General features: G+C 46.4%; 1 protein-coding gene across 1 annotated transcript; it reads left to right on the top strand.

Annotated features, from left to right (window-relative positions):
- The first annotated feature begins 1,657 nt into the window (after positions 1 to 1,657).
- Positions 1,658 to 21,558, top strand: C32H4orf54 (chromosome 32 C4orf54 homolog). The gene is given in 4 exon segments (XM_025423459.3): positions 1,658 to 1,957; positions 2,816 to 3,850; positions 3,852 to 8,301; positions 16,849 to 21,558. Coding segments are annotated over 2 exon segments (5,415 nt in total). The 5' UTR covers positions 1,658 to 1,957; positions 2,816 to 2,848; the 3' UTR covers positions 8,265 to 8,301; positions 16,849 to 21,558.
- Positions 21,559 to 22,556: the final 998 nt, after the last annotated feature.

Here is a 22,556-nt window from a genome sequence, read left to right as displayed (position 1 = left end):
CTTAATTGGGTTGACTTTACCTTACAATCGGTTATTGTTTTTCCATTTATGAGTTTCTTTCTTCTTTGTCTCCTTTTTTTTTTTCAATCTTTTAATAGAGTCTGTCCTATTCTGAATTCTCTGCTTGTCTAAATTTTAAATAGAACTCATGATTTGGATTAAACCTTACCTTTTGGAAATTGACTGTATTTGAGAAAGATTTTCTTACAAGTTCTTCCTAATTCATTTAGTTAGAGAAGAGAAAAACTGCTGCGCAGAGAATGTGAAGGTAAGTACCTCTTTTAGGATAACCCTCTCTTTTTGTCTCTTGGGGAGCTTTGGCTAGGGCTGTGCTCTCTGGAGGAAGCAAGACTCTGGAAGCAGGTTTTCATAATTTCAGGCATTAAGCAATTATACTTTAACCTACACCCGGGACATCTGACCTTCCAATTTTGTACTTTGCCAACTGCAAGGAGAAACTGCTGAAATACATCGAGTTATCATGACAGACAGGGCCATATGGAAAGTGCTGGAAAATTCCTCCTTAGGCGCGAATTGCCTTGACGGGCAGAAATGTTGCCTTGTATTCCTCTTTGGAGTGTGTATGGCCCATAGTGCTTGAGGTAGTGCTCTGGATTTACGGTCCAAGGCCTCAAAGCAAGATTAAAACGAGGCATTGAAATTACTTTGCTTGTCTGAAGCAACCAATTATGTTTTATTTCATTTTATTTATAAGGTCATGTTCCTTAATCCCTGAGTATATAATGCATACATATACGTTGATAATATTTTTTAAAAAAAGAGAAAAACAAACCCAGAAACAGTTACATGCTTTGTTTGTGGTCATGTAGATGGAATTGCCTAATGGATGCATTGCTCCCTCCTAATTGTGCATTTGGTGCCACGGAGAGCATTTGGGCAGAGTAGCCAGCAAGCTTCTGCAGCATAATGGTTCAGGTTCAAGCTCTGGAGCCAGACTGCCTGGGTGTGAGTCCTGCTCCGTAATTTCTTAACATCTCTGTGCTTCAGCTTTTCTAACTATAAAAACTCTACCTAACTCGTCAGGTTGTTATAAGGATTAAAGAAATTAATACATACACATCTAAAAGTGCTTCAAATCGTGTCTATTCCCTACACACAGTAAGCACCGTATAACTCTTAGTTGTGATTATTATTTTTAAGTTTTTATTATCATTAAAAATCTAGGATTCTGTGCCATTAAGTCTGGTTCTCCCTAACCCAAAAGCTGGTCGCAAATTTAGCAAATTCTCTCTTTGCTTCTTGTTCTTTCATCCCATTGCTTTCCCTCTATCTGTTTCTTTCTGTTTCCTTTTTGCTTTTACTCTCCACCTAGCGCTCTGGCTTTATACACATACTATGATACTTGATATTTCCAGTCTTTCCTTATGCCATGTTTTTAAAGGCGATGATGCGGGCAGAAGCAAATTGTCATGCGGAGAATGGCAGGCCTGTACTCTCTGTATCTTGAGTAGGGGAAGGTAAACTCTTCAGTCGTTAGGGGCTCCCACTCCATACCTACCCCACGCCTATCCAGAGGAAGGAACATTTTTCTGTGCGGGGGTGGCATTCATGTTGGAAGGGGATGGGTGATGATGTTATTTTTGTTCCCCACAAATGTGGATGTTTAAAATAGTGCTTTATTCAGTCGGCATAAGTGACACATAGACTATGTATAGTGGTGAAACTGGGCCTGGCAGGTGGTGAGGGCCAGATCTCACCAAAACCAAGTGTCGTGGTTCTCCACTGATAGCACCCAAGGACCTGTTCTGAGGGTGGCCAGCACAGAACCCCCATCGTGGGGTGCCTGGCAAGTTCACTTGCGTAACTACTAAATTATCTGAAATGGATGTACCTCGGAGCCAGTGAACTAGGACTTTGGCTTCGTGTCCATGGGGCATGCCAGCGGGTCACATTTCCTCTCTGAACCTCCCTCCAAGCTGCACTGTACTCATGAAGGGTAAGTGTATTCGTTGTTCTTTTGTGCCTTTTGACTCCACGCCCTGCAGGTCTGGAACTCAGCCAGCGAAACCGAATCATGAGGCTGCAGCTCAGGCTATATTTAATTGAAGGTTTATGGTCTTGCCACAGTTTTAGAAGTTTACGGAACTTTTCTTCTTCTTCTTTTTTTGAGATCGATTGGATACTGTAGGGATTTGAAGTAGTGTTCATTTTGACCCCATGTGCTCCTTTTTAGTGACTCTATGTAAAAGTTTATTTAAAGTGTTACGTCTGAAGTCTTTGAAAATTGCCCCTTCATACTTCCAGTCAATACGGTAAGGATCCTAGAAGGGATTCTATTTTGAGACAGATTGCGTTTTATAGAGTGTAACTTTGGAGAAAAGGGGATGGAATATTTTATTCCTCCGAAAAGTTTTATTACCAGATCTCATCTGATTTGAGATGAAGGAAAAAGAAAATGCAGAGATTTTTGAGGCAAGCGTAAAGCCTACCATATGCCCAGGAGAGATTTTGAAATCTTTCTGGATTGTCCTGAATTCGTTTGAAACGCACTAGCAGAATTTGGATTTTATTTAAGAACAAGGGGGAGAACCCATTCGATCAGACGTGGCAGTGAATGATGGCAGCGAGTAAAGAAACCTTTCATACCTGCTCGACCTCTCTCTACGAGATTCCGCAGGGCATGTGGTTGATTTGAGTGAGAACCCCCATGCCCCCCTCCACCCTCCACCCTCCACTCTCCACCTTGTCTGTTCAGAGCCTCTTCTCTCTACCCTCAAGTGCGGTTTCAGTATGACTAGGGAATAGACACTAAAAATATTTCTGGAATGACGTGACCCACTCTCGCCCCATCCAGGAAAGGGACGACAGGCTTCACAAGAAACAGCACATGCTTTCCTTTCATTTCTGGAAGTCCCTGGGTCGACCTGCAGATGCTGCTCCTTCCGTGGCCGATGGCATTCAGACTCCTCGCGGCCGCCGACGGTGCCAGGCAGACAACTGCACGGAGCAGCTCAGCCGCGGGAAGCTGGCCACGGTCTCGGCCCGAGCAGCAGCCCCCGGGCCCCCGGCCACCTCTGCCACTGCATCCGGGAGCCTTCCCACCTCCCTCAGGCTCGTCCCGGCCCCGCCACCGCCACCGGGGCTGAAGAGCTGGCAGGTGGTGGCCGCGCGCGCCGCGGTGCCTCCAGCCCTGGGCGCAGTCGGGGCACGTGGGGGCCTGCCTAGGGCCACTCTGCAGCCCCTCGGGCCCGGCCCCGCCGCCTCCCGCTGCCTCTTCCTGTCGCTGCACCTCAGGCGCGGGCCCAGGATGGAAGCCGCCACCCCTGAGCGGGGTCCCCGGGCCCGACTGAGCGAGGGGGGCGGCCGGGTGAGCGCGGCTCGGGACAGCCAGGAGCCGCGGCGGCAGCAGCTGCGGCCACCACCCGGCCGCGGGCCAGCGGCCTCCTCCCAGCCAGAAGCCAAATACGTGGAGATGTGCGCTTCCGCCGCGGCCCGGGGGCACAGTCCCCGCACCCCGAGACCCGCCCCGGAGCACCGCCCCGGGGAGCAGGGCGCCCCGGGGGGTCGCAGGGAGGAAGCCCAGGATGAACCCAGCGGTCAAGAGAGCCGGGCTCGGGCCCCCCCGAAGAAGCCTGCCTCCTCGGAACTCTCCAGATGCCAGCTCCCCGGCACGGCCGGCGGCCGCAACTTCTCCTCGTCCTCCTCCTCCTCCTCTTCCCCAGTGGACAAAGCAGAAGGTGGCCTTTCCAAGACGGATGACACCACCACGTCCACAGGGGGCCTGGCCACCTCGTCTTCGTCTTTAGGCTTTGAGAGTGACAGTGGTGAGAGCGCAGTGAGCTGCCAGCCCAGGGGAGGAGGAGGAGGGGGAGGAGGAGGAGGGGCAGGAAGACGGGGGGGGAGGAGGGGGAGATGGCACAGAGTGTAGGGACATTATCGCCAAGTCGCAGGGCAGCAGGGACCCCCCCAGGAATGAGGAGGCTCACTACATCACCACCCACGAGATCCAGCTGAGTGAGGTGGAGCAGGACATGGATTTTGATGTGGGACTGGCCTCCCGCTGGGACTTCGAGGACAACAACGTGATCTACTCATTCGTGGACTACGCTTCCTTTGGTGGCAGCGACGAGACCCCAGGGGACGTCACCACCCCGACGGAGGAGGAGGAGGAGGACGACGACAACAGCTGCTACCTCAGCACCACTCCCAGCACCAATGCCACCCAGACTCCGAGCCCCACCAGCAGTGACCCCGCCCGCCCCGGCGCGGACAGCAGCGGTCGCCACACCAGCAGCACGGAAGTGGGCAGCGGCCCCTCTGACAGTGACCCCACGCCCCCACCCGCTGGGCCTGGCACTGCCAGTCCGAGTGAGCCCTTGCTGGAGCCCCCGGAGGCAGCTTCCCGGGCAGCCGCCGCCACCGCCGCAAGCAGCTGTGGGAGTGCAGCAAGCCAGATCCTCCTATCAATCAAACCGACTTCCCGGGCTATAAATGAGCCTAGCAACGTGCGTGCAAAGCAAAACATTATTTATGCTGCCAAGCATGAAGGCGACATGAGCCTCCGCGTCTCTACAGCTGCTGAACACAATTCAAGTTCACTGAAGCAAGACCCGGCTGCAGCCGTGGCTCAGGACCATGCAAAGAAATTCATCGCTGTCCCTGCTCGCCTGCAAACCCGGTGCGGGGCCATCCGGGCGAAGGAGCTGGTGGACTACTCCAGCGGGGCCTCCAGTGCCGTAAGTGAACTGGACGATGCGGACAAGGAGGTGCGCAACCTGACCTCCCGGGCCTTCCGGAGCCTTGCCTACCCCTACTTTGAGGCCCTGAACATCAGCTCCCGGGAGTCCTCCACACTCTCCGAAGTCGGCTTCGGGCGGTGGTCGACCTTCCTGGACTTGAAATGCGGAGGTGTTGGAGCCCGGGTGGAGCAGAGCCTCCTCCGGAGCAGTGCGGCCTCGGTGGCCGCAGGTCTGAGGAAGGGCGGCGGGGCCAGGACCGCCGCAGACCAGCTCTACATCCAGGCCAAGAAGTCCCAGACCAAAGCCTTGGAGTTCGTGGTCAGCAAAGTCGAGGGGGAGATCAAACACGTGGAGACGCCCCTGTGCTTCCAGAAGCAGGTCCAGACGGGCTCCCGCGTGGTCACCCTCCTCGAGCCCCTGAATTTTCGCAGCGAGAGCAAAGCCAGCTCGGCCACGGGGCCCTGCAGGACCGCCAGAGTCTCCGGCAAGGGCCCCGGCTCGGTGTACACGGACGATGGCTCCGAGGCCTCTGAGAGCAGCAAGCCTGCCTCCCGCGCCGACGGCCCCCAGAAGAAGTCCAAGTTTGCTTCCAGTCTGCTCAAGAATGTCATCTCCAAGAAGATGCAGCGGGAACACGAGTTCAAGATGGAGAGGGGGGAAGTCACGGACACATCCCAGCATAACCTCTCCGGCACCTGCAAGGAGCCGGAGGGCCCGGCGCGGGGGGACAGGCAGCAGCGGGAGCGGGGCCTGCAGAGGCAGAGTTCCCGCCACTCCGAGGCGGGCTCCGAGTACACGGTGGTCAGCGCGTCCGATGCAGGCGCGGAGGGCCCCGCGGCCGAGCCCAAATCGCCCGTGTTCAAAGCCAGCGCTCCGCGGGAGAGCCATGCGGTCTCCTGCCGAAATTTCGCGGACGGACACACCGAAGAAGTCTGTGAGATTAAAAAGAGTGCATCAGAGACGGTCAAAGGCATCTTCCTCCGTAGTCAGAACAGCGCATTCCGGTCCTGGAAGGAGAAGGAGGCCGAGAAGAGGGAAGAGAAAGCCCCCGTCGGGAAGCTGAAGCTTCCCAAAGGGGGCGACTGGAGGGCGGATCTCGGAGAGATCTCTGCCAGCAAGTCCACCATCATGTCGCGCCTCTTCGTCCCCAACATCCAGCAGACCCCCAAGGACAAGCAGCCGGGGAAGCAGGCTACCAAGTACCCCGCTGCCCAAGCCGCCTCCACCGCGGTGATCCGGCCCAAGGCTCCCGAAATCAAGATCCGCCTGGGGAGTGTGCAGCAGCCAAGCTCCGACTTCAACATTGCCAAATTGCTCACGCCCAAGCTGGCCGGTGGCAGCGCCTCTAACCTCTTCAAGACCGTCGAGGACAACAGCAGGGCGCAGCAGCAGAAGCTCTTCCGGGGAGACAACCTGGAAAAAGTGCCCCAGTTCCAGGTGAGAGACGTCAGAGACAAGTCCAAGGCCCAAGGCCCCCTCCACCAGGTGAGAGATGTCAGGAAGCTAATCAAAGGGTCGGGGGACAGCAGCGACAAGGGCAGTGTCACCCCAGAGCAGGGGCTGACCGGGCCCAAACCCAGGCAGCTGGCTGCTGCGGGGGGCGGATCCAGATCCCTTTCCCCCATAGTGATTACGTGCCAGGCGGTGGTGAACCAGAGAGAAGATAGCAAAGATAGCATGGACCGAGAGCCGAGGGAGAACGTGGGCAGAGGTGGCAGCGGCAGGTTCTTGAATTCGTCCTCACCCGAAGGGACAGTCTTGGTTCACAGGGCGTCGGGCAGACTGCCCGTGGCCACCATCGCCCCCAATAAGCCTGAGCAGGGCTCCTACCTGCCTGTGCTCAAGATCGTCTCTAAGGCTTCTGCCCAGAAGACCCCAGAGAAGGCCAAGGAGGAGGAGGTCAAGGAGGAAGGGAAAGCCTCCAAGCCATCTCGGAATGCCCTGGAGAAGCTGACTGCCGCCGTGAGGTCCATGGAAGAGCTGTACAGCTTCAACAGGAATGAGTGGAAGCGCAAAAGTGACCCCTTGCCCATGATGATGGACAGCCATGTCCTGTCGCTCATTGCCAGCGAGGAGAGGGAAGGGGCTTCGGGTGCTGAGGGGGACCCAGACAAGCTGACCAGACGACTGGGTGAGCCAGAGGAGCGGGGCCCGGGAAACAAGGGCGGTGTGGTGCTGCGCGGGGGCCCCGGGGAACGTCTGCAGCGGAGAAACTCCAACCCGAGCGCGGACAGCGTGTCTGCCCGGGCGGCTGCCTTTGAGAACCTGGCCAGGGAAAGGCCTCGATCCCTCTATATCCCCCCCGTCCACAAGGATGTGGAGAGAACCCAGCCCCTGCAGCCCCTCCCACCACTCCCCAGTAACCGCAGCGTGTTCACAGTGAGTGCCAGCAGCACCCAGAAAACTGGGGGTGTCGCTGGCAAGTTCCCCCAAGGGCCTTCTCCAGAGAGTCCTTCAGCAGCCAAGGGCATCAAATCACAGGGACTCCGGTCCCTCAAGATCTCTCCGGCCACGCGGCCACCTCCCGAGGAGGTGACCAATAGGAAAAACGGCAGCAATTTGGAAAAGAACAATAGTGACTGTGAGAATTACCTGTCCATCCCTCTCAAAGGAAGCTCTGCAGCCGGAGAGCTTCCTGGCAGGCCCGGGGCTGGGAGGGAGGGGCCCCCAGCCTCCTCAGGGGCCACTCTCTGCAGCTTGCCCCCTCTGAGCGCCCGCAGTCAGGTCCCCAGCAGTCCCAAAGGTTCTCAGGTCAGTGGAGCCAGCCGGCCAGCTTGGCGTACCAAACCGGACAACCCCAGGGAGACAGTAGCTGCCCCCGCAGGGCCACAGAGCCCTGAGCATCTGCCCACTGCCATCTACCATCAGCAGCCACTGCCGTTCACCCTGCAGGGAGCTCAGCCCCAGGTCCTCTGCTTCTCCCCACCCAGCATGCCTGCCCCAGCACCGGCAGCCCCAGCCCCCGTCCCTGCAGACCCCTTCCAGCAGCCGCAGCCCCAGCAGACCCAGCGCAAGATGCTCCTGGATGTGACGACCGGCCAGTACTATCTGGTGGACACGCCAGTACAGCCCATGACCCGAAGACTTTTTGACCCTGAGACAGGGCAGTATGTGGACGTGCCCATGACCTCCCAGCAGCAGGCTGTGGCTCCCATGTCCCTCCCTGTGCCTCCCTTGGCCCTGAGTCCTGGGGCCTATGGACCCACCTACATGATCTACCCTGGGTTTCTGCCCACGGTGCTGCCCACCAGTGCCCTGCAGCCCACGCCAATTGCTCACACTCCAGGGGCTAGCGAGCTCTCCTCCATGGCGGCAGAGCCCCCCAGCAAAGAGGCAGCTGCGACATTCACTGAGGCCCCATACTTCATGGCCTCTGGTCAGTCTCCTGCCTCCTCTTCCTCCTCGGCCCCAGCAGCCACATCCCAGCTCGTGGGGGCCAAAGGCTTCGCCCAGCTGCACGGCAAGCCTGTCATCAGCATCACTTCGCAACCCCTGGGGCCAAGGATCATAGCCCCCCCCTCCTTTGACGGCACCACCATGAGCTTTGTGGTAGAACACAGATGATGAGCAGTCACCAGAAAGCAGAATGGAGCAGCTGCTGGTGAGTGAATTTTACTTTGATAATCAGTTTCAAGGGATTAAGAGCAATCCTATTGCTTTGTGTTTGCAGTGGCGGAAGAGACTGTCTGTAGAAAGGGGCATTTTGGAAGAACAGAACAAAACCCCATCCCAATGATTAAGGAGCTAATTTTCTTACCAAGTTTCCTCTTCTTCCCACTCCTCAGCCTTTCCCCCATTGACCTTTTCAAACTGCCTGAGTATTTTTTTCTCACCAGCCAGCAAGTAGGAGGGAAGTGAACCTTGGATTCCTCAGGTTAGCCTTTGGTGAAGGTTGGCAGGGAATGAGCTGAAAACCCGGTCTGGATTTGGTGCAGTGAGCTTCACTCTACTCCTGGCAGCCCCAGTGACAGAAGGCCTGAATATCCCGAGGGATCACTGGGAACACCGTTAATCTAATTCCACCTCACAAGGAGGGAGAATCACGCAGGCATTTTCTTGTTAGGAGGTTTTCTAAAATTTTGTAGAAAGCCTTCTCTCCCTCGGCCACTTCTTCTGTCTTTTGACATTTCTTACACAAAGGGACTATGTTTTTTTAAGTTCTTGTTTTTCTGTTTCTGGATAATTAGAGTACTTTTTCCTAGGGCGAGTTCAATATAGTTTAATATACCTTACACACACACACACACATACACACACACTTACACGCACACACACACACACACTGAAAAGGGGGCGGTCCTCCAGCTGCAATGGCTCCTTGGATGGGCTGCTGAGCAGACCATGTCCACTGTGTTCGGCTGCTGATCCCTGTTTAAGACACTCCTTTTCATATCTGCATTCTCACCCTTTGGAAAATAATCAACCTACACTTGCCCCCTTTGAACGAAATCAAATAAAATAGATTCCTAACACCCTAATTAATCCACATTCACAGACCAGAATCCTTGCTGTAAATACAGTCCATGGAACATGAAAAGAAGTGAGTTTGGCTTGTCTGAACCAGGAAACTTCAGGTCAAATACACAATAAGACAAGGGGGCCTTCAGATAGGATCACAAAGGTGCCCGCAGCGTACGGACAAATTTGCCCTCTCATTTCCCCCCCTGTTCTCTTCAGCTTAGATAGAATATGTTGGCACCATGGACGCTTCTAGGACTTTCACTTTTTGGCAAGATCGTGCTGAACCAAGAAGGGAGATGGAGAGGAAAGAAACCCTTTCTCTGCCTGTATGAAAGGAATAAACCATTTTTCTCTTTTCTGAACTGAAAAGGAACAGAAGAACATCGTTTCTTTGTGCAATGGCAGAGCCTTAAATTAGGGAAGTGGGAGCTTTGAATTAGAAACACAGCCTGCTCTCCTCACCAGCCATGTGTTCTTGGACATGCAAACTCTCTAGCACTCATGACACTCATGTGTCAATAATATCCACTCCTCACAATTTACCTGAATGTCAGATGACATAATAGTATATTGCAAAGTAGGAAACCTTTTTCAATTTCAGGGACTGTTACTATGCGCTGTGTTTATTAGACTTCTAGACTTTCGGTCACTGTTCAAAAATCCTTGGGTCTTTCTCTAAAAGTTCAGGTGAGAGCACAAGCCTCATTTTCCTTGCACTCTAGAAATAGATAATTGGAATTCTTCCTTTCTAAGAGATTGCAACAGACAGTGTATGATAATCACAAAGAGGGAGTGTGGGGATTAAAGGCAAATTTATTACATCTTTTATTCAATGTAAAAAATCCAGTATGCATATGGAAGAGGCTCAGAATTAGACACTTAGTTCTGCAGAAAGAAAAGAGTAGCCTCTAAGCAAAAATGTTTTAATCTTCTGGACAGGTGGTATGTTTACCTAAAGCTATTTTGGGGCAGCTAATCCTGTGAGGCCTTTGTGTGAGCCCTGGAGGTGCAGAAGCAAGGGGAAGAGAGGACAGGGCACAGAGGAGGGAGCAACCGGGCACACGCTTGCCTGGTGTCCCTCTAGCAGCTGCGTTTGGCTTTTCTCCCATCTGCTGAGTCTGGAGAGATTAGGCATGGAGTTGTTTCCATCAGACACAGATATAAATCCAAATTTTTAGTGTTCGAGATTTGAACGGTAATTTTTTTTAAGTTTTTCCCTTTTGAAAGTACACTCTTTTATTTTAGTCCACAGCCCTAAAGATAGAAGTGCAGAAGCTGGCTTCTCAAGTGAAGAAGACTAGTTAGGAACTAACAATTAGCATTTTGTATACAGACAAAACTCTAATATCCAAACTCAGATAACTAACTAGAATCCTTCAAAACTTACCTTCCTGAAAGTTCTATGCTGCTTTCCAGAGAAAGTCAGATACATAAAAAAGAAGTGTGCGGTTCTTTGTCCTATATGACAAAAATTGTAAATATTGCACAGATATGTTTTAAAAAATTACACTAAACACACTCATTGATCAATGGATGCTCATATGGATGGTTGGGATGAGAAGTCTTGGAAGCTGGCTTCAGTTCAAGATTTCCTATAAAACCCAAACTGACTTCAAAGATTTTCCTTGAGATAGAGTAGGAGTTTGTGTGCCCTTTTCAACTAAGAAGTCACAACAGTGATTTGATCCAATCACAATATTTCACAGAGAAGAAAACTACGGCTTAGAATGGAATGGCTTTGCCGAGATCCCAGGGAATGAGATAAGCCAGGACCTGCAGAAGGGGCTCTTTGTGCCCCTCACACTGTGCCCTCATAGGTCGGAGGCCTAGAACAAAGGAAGGATGGCAAAGAAACATAATGAGCTTGGTATTGGCAGCCAGGACACCTGGACTCTACTCTGTGCCTCTCCGGACATTTGTATAAAATGAATATTTGAACAGAACACACTCATTCCTTCATTCATCCAAAGAACATGAATTACCTGTTTACACTCCACCAGCCACAGTGTACTCTGCCGTGAGGCTGGCAACACCCATGTGACTTGGTATGGTCCCACAGGCCGAGAGCCTGCACTCCAGCTGGAGGACAGACCCGTTCACGCAGAACTGCGAGACCAGGATTCAAGTCCTGTCTTAACCTTTAAGATTCCTTCCAGCTCAAATAATAATTTCATTGTCTATTTTTAGCTACACATTGTAACAGGGAGCTTTGCTTTCTCCCCCTGTGTATATCTGAGCAGAACCAGCTGCCATGATCTCTCTCTGATTATTAGGTTATGAATTTCCCTTTGGTTCTGCTTTCACAGGTGGGTCTTTCTTGCTTCTCGCCTTCCTGTGGTCAATGTGGCAGCATTTCTCACTTTGTCATGTCACAGCCTAGCTAAGAAGATAACTAGCAATATTATTTACTTTATCCTTTCCTAGTAATGATGTCACACATTGTGGTAAATGGAGGAGGCAGTTCACAGCCAGTGGCCGAGTGGCCAGTGGTCACAAGGGGAGCCTACTCGAGAAACACCACTGTGCTAGGCACACCAGTTGCAAAACTCCACATATTCTCCTTTTCTGTCACAACTTTTCTATTCTAGGCTTTTGTTGTTTGTTGACTTTTGGTTTGAACGTTACAGAATCTTTGATGCTTTTCCTGATGAGATTATTTTGGGTTCAGTTTTCTATCGTCCGACACACAGAGCTGTTATTTTTCCCTCCCTGACATATTCACGCTCATGCTTTCTCCTGCCTATCCTCTTAGAAAGCCATATTTTTGCTTTAAAACTTCTATTGAGACTTGATCACAAATGCCATTCATGGGGGCATAAAGATAAAAGAAATAGGTAATGAAAACAAAAGAAAACTTTAATTGGCAACCACACTTATGTCACAAAAAGTCATGCAATTGTTTTGTTTTATTGGATGTCTGTTGTTTTTTTTTCCCCTAGAGGACTTGATCCATTTGTCTTTTCATTTCTGAGTGCACTTTACGTGGCTCCTACACTTTGGTCTCTCTTTTCTTCTTGCTTCCACATCCTCCGGCTTCTTTCCACCCCCTCAATGGAGCCACACACAGCAGAAGCTGAAGTGGAGAGAGAGGGGGGTTGGAAACAGGGGCAGCTACTTTTGTAGAGCTCTAAGGAGGCCCTTGAGGGCTCCTCAGATCATCACACCCTGTCCCTTGGGTTAAAATTGCAGGAGGAGGGGCACCTGGGTGGCTCAGTGGTTGAGTGTCTGCCTCTGGCTCAGGTTGTGATCCTGGGGTCCTGGGATCAAGTCCCACACAGGGCTCCCTGCAGAGAGCCTGCTTCTCCCTCAGCCTATGGCTGTGATTCTCAAGAATAAATAAATACAATCTTTAAAAAAAAAATTGGAGGAGGAAATTGGGAATCAGAGAGAGGTTAAGTGATCCTTAAGTATCACAGTGTCCCTGAGGGCAGAGTTGGGACTAAAAACCAGAATGATCCTAAACTACAATCTCTTCCCCATTGGTTTCTCACCTGCTCTTCCTATCGCCTTCTCTTTTTCTCCCTCAGGCAATTCTTCTTTGGTGGCCCTCCTTCCTGGTGTCTGTCCTACTCACTCATTCCCCACCCCTTTCTTCCCTTACCGTTGGTTTGAGAATTTAATTTTTACCATTTTCTGCATTTTTGGTTTTTGTTTGGTGATTTCATTCCCTTTTACGGTCTCTCTTTTCCCATTTTCCCATTCGATTTTGGTGGACTTAGTGTGATGTTCCACTTTGCTTCTTCCCCCATCCTCATCTTTTTTTTTTTTTTTTTGTCACCCACTGGTCAGCCTAAAGGACAGGTGCTCCCTCACCTGCACATTCTTTGTACCTTTGTGCAGAGACCTGGTGGCAGGACTTGGGGCTGCAAGTGCCACATTTCATTTGTAGTTCATTCTATAATTACATTCCTGAATCAATTTGCTTATTTCTGTTTTTTTCCCCTAACTCAGTTGTGGCTTCCTCTCTCCATTATTGTCTCTAGCTGCTCTTTTATTTTACTATCTTCCTGATGTCTTTTTCATCTTTCCTTCCTTTTTTTAAAAATGATTTTATTCATTTATTCATGAAAGACACAGAGAGAGAGAGAAAGAGGCAGAGACACAGGCAGAGGGAGCAGCAGGCTCCATGCAGGGAGCCCAACGTGGGACTCAATCCCGGGACTCCAGGATCACACCCTGGGCTGAAGGCGGCACTAAACTGCTGAGCCACCCGGGCTGCCCCTTTTTCTTGAGACTGTGGCTTCCCTCCAGCTTATTCTTGAGTGCCTTTCTCCATGATTGGATAGCCTTTGTATTTTCTTCTCTACCTTCTACAAACTTAACAATAAATGAAAAATAATAGCTAATGTGTATTCATAATTTATTATATTTCAAGACTTAATACCATGCCATTTGATTCTTAAAGTAAGTAGGTACTGTTTTTCATTCATCTTTGACAAATGGAAAGATCACTTGTCCCAGACAATCAGATCACCTGCAATCCAGGCCCTCAAGCTCTGTGGCCATGCTCTCACAGGAGACCCCTGTACGCATGCTTCTTTTCTTTCTGGCCTCCAAGCCTTGGTTTCCTGTTGCGAATTGTCCCTCTTACCTTACCTAGGCAAAGGGGGAAGAGAATCAGGTGACAAACTAACCCTGAATCTGGCAACATCTAGCATATACTAAGTCTCCATGTGTGTTTTGCTCTTGATTATAAAAGTTAGCTGTCCTTGGTTATTAGAACATCTTATGCCTTGAAGAGAATAAAAGGCAGTTCAGAACTTCTCAGGGTGGCTGTGGCTCTCCATTGGCGGGGGGCGGGGGTGGGAGGGCTGGGGATGGGGTTCATACACTGTAGTTGAAGGACTAAAGGCCAAGTATGTGCACCCTTGCAGTCGGGCAGCCCTGGCTCAAATTCAAATGCTTGTATTACTTTGGACAACCGACGTATCTTCTCTGGGCCTTGGTCTCTTCAACTGTAAAATGGAAATACCTGGTAGGAGTGTTGTGAAGACTGACTTATAAAACCATTACAGGGATGCCTGAGTGACTCAGTGGTTGAGTGTCTGCCTTCAGCTCAGGTTGTGATCCTGGGGTCCTGGGATCGAGTCCCACATCAGGCTCCCCGCAGGGAGCCTGCTTCTCCCTCTGCCTATGTCTCTGCCTTTCTCTGTGTCGTTCATGAATAAATAAATAAAATCTTAAAAAAAAAAAACATTAAAAAAAGACATAACAGCTCATGGCACATAGAGTTCAATCTCCCTTGGAGACTAGAACCTCTTCCTGCATGCCTCAGAACAGGGGCATGAAGGGGCCCCTCCCAGAGCAGAAGAGTGGCCCTTATCTATGCAGATTTCCAGGGCAGCATCAGGGAGTGCTTTATATTTCCCCAAACTGAAGGCAATACCCAGAGCCCTGTGGCCCCTTCAAGCTGGCTTATCTCTTGGGGCAGGCCAGTTGGCCATAGGTCAGGATACTCTAGTACCAAGGCCTTCCAGAATGTCATACAACTCTGGATATAGCTTTCCAGCTGCATGTAGTGATTTTCCTCTCTGTCTGGGCACAGGTCTGTGTGGAGCAAGGGAAAATCTGACCAAGCATCCCTGCTGAACTCTGTCATGTGTTCTGATCCTATAATCATGGGAAGTCATGCAGGCAAACTGCCTGGTGACATAGTATAGTCATCCCTCTCATCTTTACTGACTTCTTCATGATCCTCTGATAGGCAAAACTGGTGGGTTTTGTTATTTTCTCCTTAATAGGAGTCAGAGCAACTTCATGACTTTCAAAATTTCAAGTCAAATTCCTCTGAAGTTAATGTAAGCAGAACCAGTGTCCTGTGAATGAATGAAAAGGTGATATCCAGTTCATGGATCCCTAAAAATGTTCCCAATAGATTGTATAAATAGATTTCTCCTTCATTTCTCAGACTGTTCTCACTGTCTTATAGTAGGCTTCCCACTGCTCCCCACCACTGTCTGCACCCTCCCCGCCCCCACTACCACCCTGTATCCTTCTCATCTGCTCAGGGCATCTTTGCAAAATCTTGCCTTATAATGGAGTCAGCCTGACTTGTTGTCAGATCCTTGGGTCCCTGAATCTGAAATAACTCTTCTAAGTCTTCTATTTTCTTCTCCTCCCCTTCTAATTCTATTTTCTTTTCCTGTTGATGCTTTATATGTCTTAAGGTTCAAAAACTTAAATTTAGCAAATGAGAAGTCTCCAAACCTACCACAGCCCCTTTCATCTTGAAGGTCATTCCTCAATATAAAATACAAAAGAATAAAACAAACAAACAAACAAAACCATGAGATATATACCTATGAAATCATAATTATTCTTTTTTTTTAAGATTTTATTTATTTATTTGAGAGAAAGAGTGTGCATACCTGAAAGAGAGCATGGTGGAGAGGGGGAGAGGGAGAGGGAGAAGGAGGCTCCCACTGAGCAAGGAGCCCCACATGGGGCTGGAGGCTCAATCCCACTGCCCTGGGATCATGAACTCAACCAAAGGCAGATACTAAATGGACTGAGCCACCCAGGTGTCCCAATAATCATAATTATCCTTATAGACTTTTTTTTCTTACATGTTTAATGCAGGCCAATTTTTAGATGACAGGATTAAAATATCCCTTGCCGAGCTACTCTGATTGCATATAATTGATTAGATAGCTGTTATTTGATACTTCCCAGAGGTTATTTTTCACATGACAGAGTCTTCTTAATCCCTAACAAATTTTACCTGTAGGCCACTCTATTTCTGTCTTCATAATATTGTGTTCAAATATCAACTCCCAAATGTTAAAAAAAATGTTTTTTTAGGCAAAGTTTTAGTAGATATCCTGTATATATATAGAAAGATTGGCAGAAAGGGCTCATTTTCAGTAGGCTTTTGAATTTGTCAATGCTTGTGATAGAATGGATTTAACTAAGTTAAAGGCTCTAATCAATGTATCTCATTTTAGTCAAAATGCACTGTATGAAATTCTTTGTAACTTAAGTAGTGCTCATTCACTTATAAGAATTCTCAGTATAGAGTTTAGTTTTTCAACGAGATCACTAACTCATGGTAAATTTCAAATATTTCTCTTTAGCTTAAATATCATTTCTGCATGATGTTTTAGGAACATATCTATTACACTTTTATCTCTGCTACGGATGATTTAATGAACCTAAACATTTAACTCTAAAGTCATTTTTGAGGGGATCCCTGGGTGGCGCAGCGGTTTAGCGCCTGCCTTTGGATAAGGGCGCGATCCTGGAGACCTGAGATCGAGTCCCACTGTCGGGCTCCCGGTGCATGGAGCCTGTTTCTCCCTCTGCCTATGTCTCTGCCTCTCTCTCTCTCTCTGTGACTATCATAAATAAAAAAAAAAAAAAGAAAAAAAAGACAACCAAAAAAAATGTCACATTTTAAAAAATAAATAAATAAATAAAAAATAAAATCATTTTTGAACAGTTGATTGGATTTAATTCAAGTCTCAAAGAAAGGTTCCACTCTGGGCACTTTCTTGAAGTCAGTATAATGTCTAAGTACGTTTAGAAACACATTTCCCAAACACAGTTTGAGATGGGAACTTCCTCATTATCAATGTTGAAATTAGCCAAATAGTCAAATAAAATGTATCTTGACATTTTCCTTGCTTCTTGAAAAGTGAAATTTACTTTTAGAACTAATGATCTTTTCCTTGACTATGTTTGTTTATAGGAGCAAGACAGAAGATGGACTATTCTGTAATCTGAAGGTTGCGTTGTAACAGCACTAAGAATTCAGCTGAAAAACTTCCTCTACATGTGTTATTCTTAGTTTTTGCTTCTTATAAACCAAGTGTGTAAGTTTCTATATTTTCCTGAACAACCCTGTTAAAGACAGTTTGTGTTATTTTAGTGTTACTAAGCTGAGTGAATGGTTGCAGTTTTCCCCTGTAAAGCGGGTTCTTTTTATACTTTAAAACAGAATATAGGCTTTCTCTTCATCTTTCCCTCCTGTCCCTGTGACTAGGCAAGCCATCCCTTAAGGGTTTTCAAAGCTCAATCAAAACATACGGCAGAATGAGGTTGGTTCTGTTGTAAACCACGCCGGCAGATCAATAATCTGGATCACAGATCTCCTTGGAGGTTCTCAGAATACGTGAGGATTAGCTTCCAGAGCTGTAACACATGTTCGATTTTAAATATGGTGGGTCTACATTTTGAATTATATACCAGCCAAGCCTGGTCATTCCCTTGGTTCCGGTCTACATGTTTTATTGGGTTTAGCATGATTTCAAATGGGATTGTGAAAGATAGTGGCTTTGACTCTTGGGCTTTGTTTTGATTTTCCCATTTGTACAATGCCGTGACACTATCTGTTGCCTTAAGATAGAATGGCTTGAAATAGCAAAGAGCCAGCGATTGCGTTTAAAGTTAAGTTCTTAGTCTCAGAAAGGTATAACATGCCTATTTTCCTCCAGGAATCTGATCTTTATGATGAGTGGATAGCCTTTTTTTGGTCTTCTTTAGTGATTCCCTTCCTGCATAGTTGCATGCTCCTCTCTCACAGATTGTTTGGAGTTTGAGGAGTGGCCTATATGGGGCAGTAGAGTGGAATGTAAACTGATTCCGTGGCTCTGATGCTCTCCAGCCCAGCCATACTTGCTCCTTATGGGCTTAAGAGATGTCAAGAATCCAAATCACAGAATGTTTCAGCGACTTTCAATATTGCCTCAGTCGTAACTCAATTCTGAAGGTTATTTTAGTGAGTGTTCACAGTGAATCTTGAAGAGCTGATTGAACAGATAAATATTTAGATTGTCATCATTAATAAGTGTGTTGACATATATCCAACAAACGATACTTTGGAATAGATAGTCCTTACTTTTAAAAGAAAATAACTTGAAGGTTCTCCCAGGCTTTCTTTAAGGAATCTCCTCTTATCTATTGACTTGTTCAAAGATAAGGCATCCTGGTAAATTTTTTTAGATCCTTAATTTAGATTTTGATGATCATTGGTCTTGGTTTCTATTTAAAATTTTTTCTTGAAGCCATAGCATTTTATGCTATTCATAACTGAAGATATGAGTAAAAACCTGAGACTAATTTTTATATGATTTATATAATCTCATTACTTTGTACTTAGGCTTCCTATCTCAGACTCCTTTAGGAAAAATAATTCAATTTCACTTTTAGCATCTTCCTTAAAGGGATCTTGCTCTAAAAAGAAATACTGTTAGGTAGAAGAAAAGGTTTGAGGGAGGAATAGCCAGCCCTGGTCACAATTCAATCAATGCACTGATAAGTGATGAAATGAAGCATAAAATATAAAACAGTCCCTGGCCATAGACACGATGCTCTTGTACCATATTGGGAAAAGCGTAATTCCTTGGCCACAGAGGTCTTCTTACCCAGGTACAGCAGCAGCTCTGCCCTAGAATTGACTTAATTTTTCACCACTGGAGAGCTTCTCTTACAGCACCAGTTGCTCCTCATTATCCAGAGATTGGCTGGGCATGAGGTCATTGAATATTGAAAAAAGAAGGTAAAGTCAATTTCAAAGATCTCAAACCTGTAATACTCAAAGCAGCACCATGAATTCTCAAGTGTTTGAACACATCTGGCAAAACTGATCTAGGATTTGGGTGGAGATAGTACCAGAATCGACAAAGACTATTTTAAAACCATGTGTGACTTTTAGGAAAAGGCTAATCATGCCCATATTGAGTGATCATAATCAGTGATCATATTGAGTAGTCAACTGCTTGCAAGGTCTTTAAAAAGAGAGATATCTCCTTCCCTAGAAAATGTGGTAGAGTTCTTAGCTACCAAGGACCTGGGGACCCCATAAGCTATTTATCACTATTTATCACCAGCAGATCTGAGCCTTAAGTTCTCAAACTTAGGTAAACTAGTACAGAAACTAGGAAAGAAAAGAGAACTTTTCACTTGTTGGTTCCACCAGAGAGGCCACATCCTCTAAGAAGTTATCAAGTACATAGTAAATGTCCAAGGGATTAAAAAAATAACTTTAAAAATAATATTCTATGAATACCAGTGTTTATTGACAATTTTATGGTTCTTTATCTCATCAAACCAAAAAAACCAAACCAATGCTGCTGGCCATTTACTACCTCAAGTGATAGGAACATTTTTAAAGACATGAGGTCAATCTAAATCCTCATTTTCAGTGTTTTATTATTTCTTGAGATTGCCTTGCTATTTGAATGAAGTGGTTATGTCCTTCCTGTTTCAACCAAAGATAGGTGGAATAAAACAAGAATCTATGAAGCCTTCTTATCCATAAAACTATCACCCAACACTGTCCCTTTAGCTACTGAACTACATTTTTATAAAGTTTTATGTACATAAAACTGTTGATAAAGCATGAGGCATTTCCTAAACAGTGCCTCAAGCTGGAATCGAACTAGAATTGTAGAGTCTGGTTTTTGCCATTTCTTTTCAGGGTTACATGTGTGAATCAGTTTTCCAGAGGAACCATGGGGCATTGTCTGTAGAAACCTTGACCCATTTCCTCTTTCTCCGTTGGTTAAATGGTAAGGTTGACATACTCTTTATTTGCATTGTTTCTGAAAAACTGAACACATTTGTAACCAGTATGAAAACTTCAATCTCCCAGAATATATTTTCTTAAAAGCACTCACTGAAATTGCCCTCAGGGTTGAATGAAGCCCAAATATGCAGTTAGTGACTTAATATATGGGCTCTCTGTATGTCTGTATATGTCTTTATACGTTTGCGTGTATGTGGCTCTCTATATACCATTGAGGAAATAAGCTAAACCAAATTACACTTTGACAGCTTTATGACAAATCTCAAATGTTAACACACATTTCAAACTTAGCCTTATAACACTAGGAAATATCTAGTGATATAAATTTCTTAATTTCAGATTTGACTTCATCATTCTTGCCTCTTAAAGAGACTTCATGCATTTTAATTATTTTCATACTTCATAGAAATGAAAGTCTGTGTTTGCTACAAATTGAATGCTCATGCTACCTGAAATAATACTTTGGACTGCAGGACAGTATTGATTCTTAAGTAGATTGACTATAATTTCATAAGTATATATATATGTGCACAAGAAAACGCAGTCAGTAATAGTCTCTGTGTTTAAAAACCATCATGGTATATACATTTTCCTACGTGGTGCTTGAGGAGTTTCATTCTACAGTTTACAAGGTGTCGGTTTGCACCCCAAATTCTCAGGGTATGCTATTTTACCCAAATACTTGAAAGAAAAAGGTGCCCTGTATTTTATCAGTACTGTTGATGGGGAAAAATTTTGTGTAGGCTTGTTTTAGAAAACTACTTATAAAAATCAAATTCATAAACTACGTTAGGCTTTTTCATAATTTCTAAGATATATAGATAGATATGAGATATATTTTCCAGAGACTGTTTCTATATCCTTAACCACTTCTGGGTCCTGAGTAGACCTCACAGGTGCATAAAATCATTAATAAAGCATGAAGCATTTGCTAAACTGTTACCTTGAGCTTGAATCTAATCAGAATTGCAGACTCTGATTCTCTGGAAAGAAAACATATCCATCTGTGGCACGTGTGACTACAAGGCCCAGAGAATGATTCTGAAAATTGAACTCATTTGTATGCCCCATGTCTCAGAAGAGAACTGAACGTTCACAGCAGTGTTTGTAAGCTGTTAACATTCTTGTTTCGTGTTGCAACTAGAGCGTATTATTAGATTTATTCCTATTGAATTCAAAATGGTGCAGAATAACACACACACACACTACACGTTTGATTTGATTTTTTTTTTAAAGGTTCATAATTGCTTTTTACAAGCTAGTGTTACTGGCAGAGTCCTTGTCGGGGCTCCCTGAAATTACCTATCCTACCCAGATCTGTTTTCTAGCAGGTGGTCCTTTTTCTCCCTCTTTAAGAATGTAGTTTTCTATATTTACGTGTAAGTCATATTATCGTATAGTGAAGACAGTGGTGGTTGAAAAGAATGTGAAGACTGTGGAAGTTATGTCCCAAGCAGAGGAGAGGAAATCGTGTGGTAAATGGAGAAAGACATTGGGTAATGCCGAATTGTACCCCTGACTAGGAAAAAAGCCAGAGGTAAATGGAAGAATGTGAACATTAAAACTGCTCTCAAGACAGAAATCTTGGTGGAAAAGTTCCTACCTGAGGTCTGATTCAATTACAAGACACAGTGAGCTTGGCCAGCGGGACTGTGAAATCAGCTCAGCAGCTCTGAGAATTACGTTATCGATGTATTGCAGATGGAGAAAACCACTTAGACAAGGACTCTGTGAGACTGGCCTACTTACCTTTAACTGCGGCATTCGTAAGTGATTGTGCAATCTTGTGTAATGGTCTTTTATTTTGACTCTTTTGAAAAAAAAAAAAAAGTTTTGTTGTTGTTTTTCCAGTAAAAATAACTGCGAAGAAAACATGCATTGTTTGTCTCTATTTTAACTCAAAAAACAAACTGTGGACATGTTCATTTTCTTCTTTATTCTAATTGAAATCCCTCACTTTACTAAAATCCTCTATCATAATGGTTCATGTCCAGGTTGTATTAATTTCTGATTGCTGCGGTCACCACAAACGTCGTGGCTTACGACAACACAAATTTGTTATCTTTCAGTTCTAGGGATTGAAGGCTGGCCTGGCTCTTTCCCTGTACCAGAGTATTTCCCCTGACAACAAAAGGACTCTAACTGCCTGCATCACTAGGTAGCATTGTGAGGTGCACCTACCAAAGTGTGTGATGCTCCAGTGACACCAAAGAGCAGCCTAGATGAGTATCCCCAAGGGTTCACACGGACTCCTGGGAAAGTAATTGTGCTAATCCCCTTTAAAGCACAAATATGAGAGGTGTACATTTTGGAGATTTAGTGCACGATGAGAATCAATGCTGTAACGTGTCCCTTAAGTCAACCACCAGTCAACTGAAGTCCCTATAATCCTTGAGATCAAAGCCCCAAAAAGATTTGAGCCCACATCCCACAAAGAGAGATACCCAGGATCCCTCACATGTGTCTAGGGGTTAGAGTTATGGGGAGAGAAAGAGTTGAAAACAGATACAAACCTTATATTTCCCCGAGTCATCTCTGGCTTCCAGCTCCTGTTTCCAGTGAATTCTCAAATTGCAGAGTCTCCATTTTGCTTCAAATGTTCATTGTGTTACTCTGTATGGCATAGCTCCACAAACTTTGAGGCAGTACACCCATCAAAACCTGAGTATTCCAGACTCGAAACTATATGTACAGCAGGATTTACGGAGAAGTTTAGGGTGCATGGGATGGAGATCAGCAGGTGCTTCATCACATGGCATCCAGCTGCCTTAGCAGACACCTTAGACTTGAACCCCTGATATCCCTGCTCTAGATCATCTCTGGTATCTCTGGCATCAGGTAATTTCACAGGCTGTTGAGTTCATTTGTGC

This window comes from Canis lupus, chromosome 32 (genome assembly GCF_003254725.2).
Source record: "Canis lupus dingo isolate Sandy chromosome 32, ASM325472v2, whole genome shotgun sequence".
Classification (NCBI taxonomy): domain Eukaryota; kingdom Metazoa; phylum Chordata; class Mammalia; order Carnivora; family Canidae; genus Canis; species Canis lupus.
The sequence above is the reverse complement of the archived record's forward strand: the minus strand, read 5'-3'. Positions and strand labels throughout refer to the sequence as shown.